This window comes from Eucalyptus grandis, chromosome 2 (genome assembly GCF_016545825.1).
Source record: "Eucalyptus grandis isolate ANBG69807.140 chromosome 2, ASM1654582v1, whole genome shotgun sequence".
NCBI lineage: Eukaryota > Viridiplantae > Streptophyta > Magnoliopsida > Myrtales > Myrtaceae > Eucalyptus > Eucalyptus grandis.
The window spans coordinates 36,608,622-36,610,377 of record NC_052613.1 but is presented as its reverse complement, the minus strand read 5'-3'; the positions used below and the strand labels follow the sequence as shown (position 1 = coordinate 36,610,377).

Sequence of the window (1,756 nt, the reverse complement as noted above, 5' to 3'; positions counted from 1 at the left end):
GGGTTCACCAAGATGATGCTCCTCGACGGCATCTTCGTGATCCAGATCTTCTTGATGCCCCGGTTCCCTAGGATGAGGTTGCTCAGCGACCGGATCTTCAGTAGGTCGTGGATCTTGAAGGATGTCTGTCGCGACATGACACTGCTGGAGAACTAGATCCCCTTTTTTTGTCATCAGGAGGCTGTTCGAAAAGGCCTTTAGCGAGAAAATTTTGTACCGGCCAACGTTGCTACTTGAACTCATGTACAAGTTCTCCTCTCAGCATACGCAGGTGGAGGAGTTGCCAGAGGAGTCGCCGGAGGCGCACATGCTGACAGAGGTAAAGCACATTGTCGATGCACTTAGGCTCTCATTCTTACCATTGATGAATGCGACGCCACATAGGGAAATGAACCTATCAAGTTCAGCCCAAGGGCAACAGAGCTGGTGGCAGTCGGAGTGAAGTTGAGAAGAGGCCAGAGTTGACCTGTGTAATTTTGTTTTCTAAATTTAAATATCTAGTTGATTCTATTTCGTTCTTCGTTTATTCCCTCTTATTAATAATGTTCTTAGGTGAGAGCAAGTGTTTGTTTGACCTCAAATTTGAGGATGGAGAGCTCAAAATCCCGCATTTGGTTCTTCATGATGGGACAGAATCCCTTTTTCGGAACATTATTACCTTCGAGCAATGTTACTACAAAAATGCAATTAATAGGAATTTAATCAACTACATGGTGTTCATGGATCATCTGGTTGATACCTCAGCCGACACAGAGTTGCTGATGGACAAGGGAATCATCGAGAACTGGCTCAGTAATAAGAAAGCTCATACTGACCTAATCAACGTCTTTTGCAAGGAAACTAGCATGTTGAGATATGAATACTACTTCCACAGCCTCAACAACGAGCTCGTCGAGCATTGTCAAAGCCTTACAACAAGTGGAAGGCGACGCTCAAGCACGATTATTGCAGTAACTCGTGGATCATCATCTCAGTTATCGCCGCGGTGGCATTGCTTTTGCTGACTATAGTATAGGCCGTGTGCTTAGTCCTCTCTCGCATGACCTAACTTTTTTAATAGTAAATTGCCACTGTAATGCTCTAGTTTTCTTTGGTGATAGTGGCTGCTGTGTTTGGCTGAGCGCTGAGTGGGCTTCTCCTAGAAGTGTCAACAATATGAACAATGACAACCGCAAATTGGGAGGGGTACTGTACAAATCTTTGGGTTAGACCTTATCTTAAGATACTAAAAAAAGACAAAAAAAGCCTGAAAGTTTTGGTTAAACTTAGACCCAAATTTTGTGGTGAACATGGTGTTTATTCCATTGCCTTTACCTAAAGTGACTAATTCATAAATTTGTACCCTTATATAATATTTAAAAGTAACGAAACACTTATTTTGCCACATTAAATCATGAAAAAAATGATTTTCTCTTTAATTCTGCTCTAAAGGGATGAGATTTTCTTTTTGCAGCCATAAATTCGAAATTTTCCCTCCTCACTGCTAGCGATAATGTTTGAATTTTGTTGCTTGGACCCAAATTTAAGGTGACAAATGTGATTTTATCACCTTATATATCACCTAAAGGGACCAAATTTCATATTTGTTGCTGTATGTTCAAAACTCAAGGCGAGGAAACTTTGATTTTGTCATACCCTAAAACAAGAAACGTCACGATTTGTTGTTGACCTTGATCGACCCTAAGGCGATGGGCGACAAACTCAACAGTTTGTGGCCTTTGGTAACCTCAGGTTGACAAAAGTTATGTTCTAATGC

At 41.5% G+C, this 1,756-nt stretch overlaps 1 protein-coding gene across 1 annotated transcript; it reads left to right on the top strand.

Annotated features, from left to right (window-relative positions):
• Window positions 1–241: 241 nt before the first annotated feature.
• On the top strand, window positions 242–1,004 carry LOC120290695. Its single transcript, XM_039307057.1, has 2 exons — window positions 242–401; window positions 553–1,004. Exons 1-2 carry the CDS (start codon window positions 242–244, stop codon window positions 1,002–1,004), a joined length of 612 nt encoding a protein of 203 aa, XP_039162991.1.
• The last annotated feature ends 752 nt before the right edge of the window (window positions 1,005–1,756 follow it).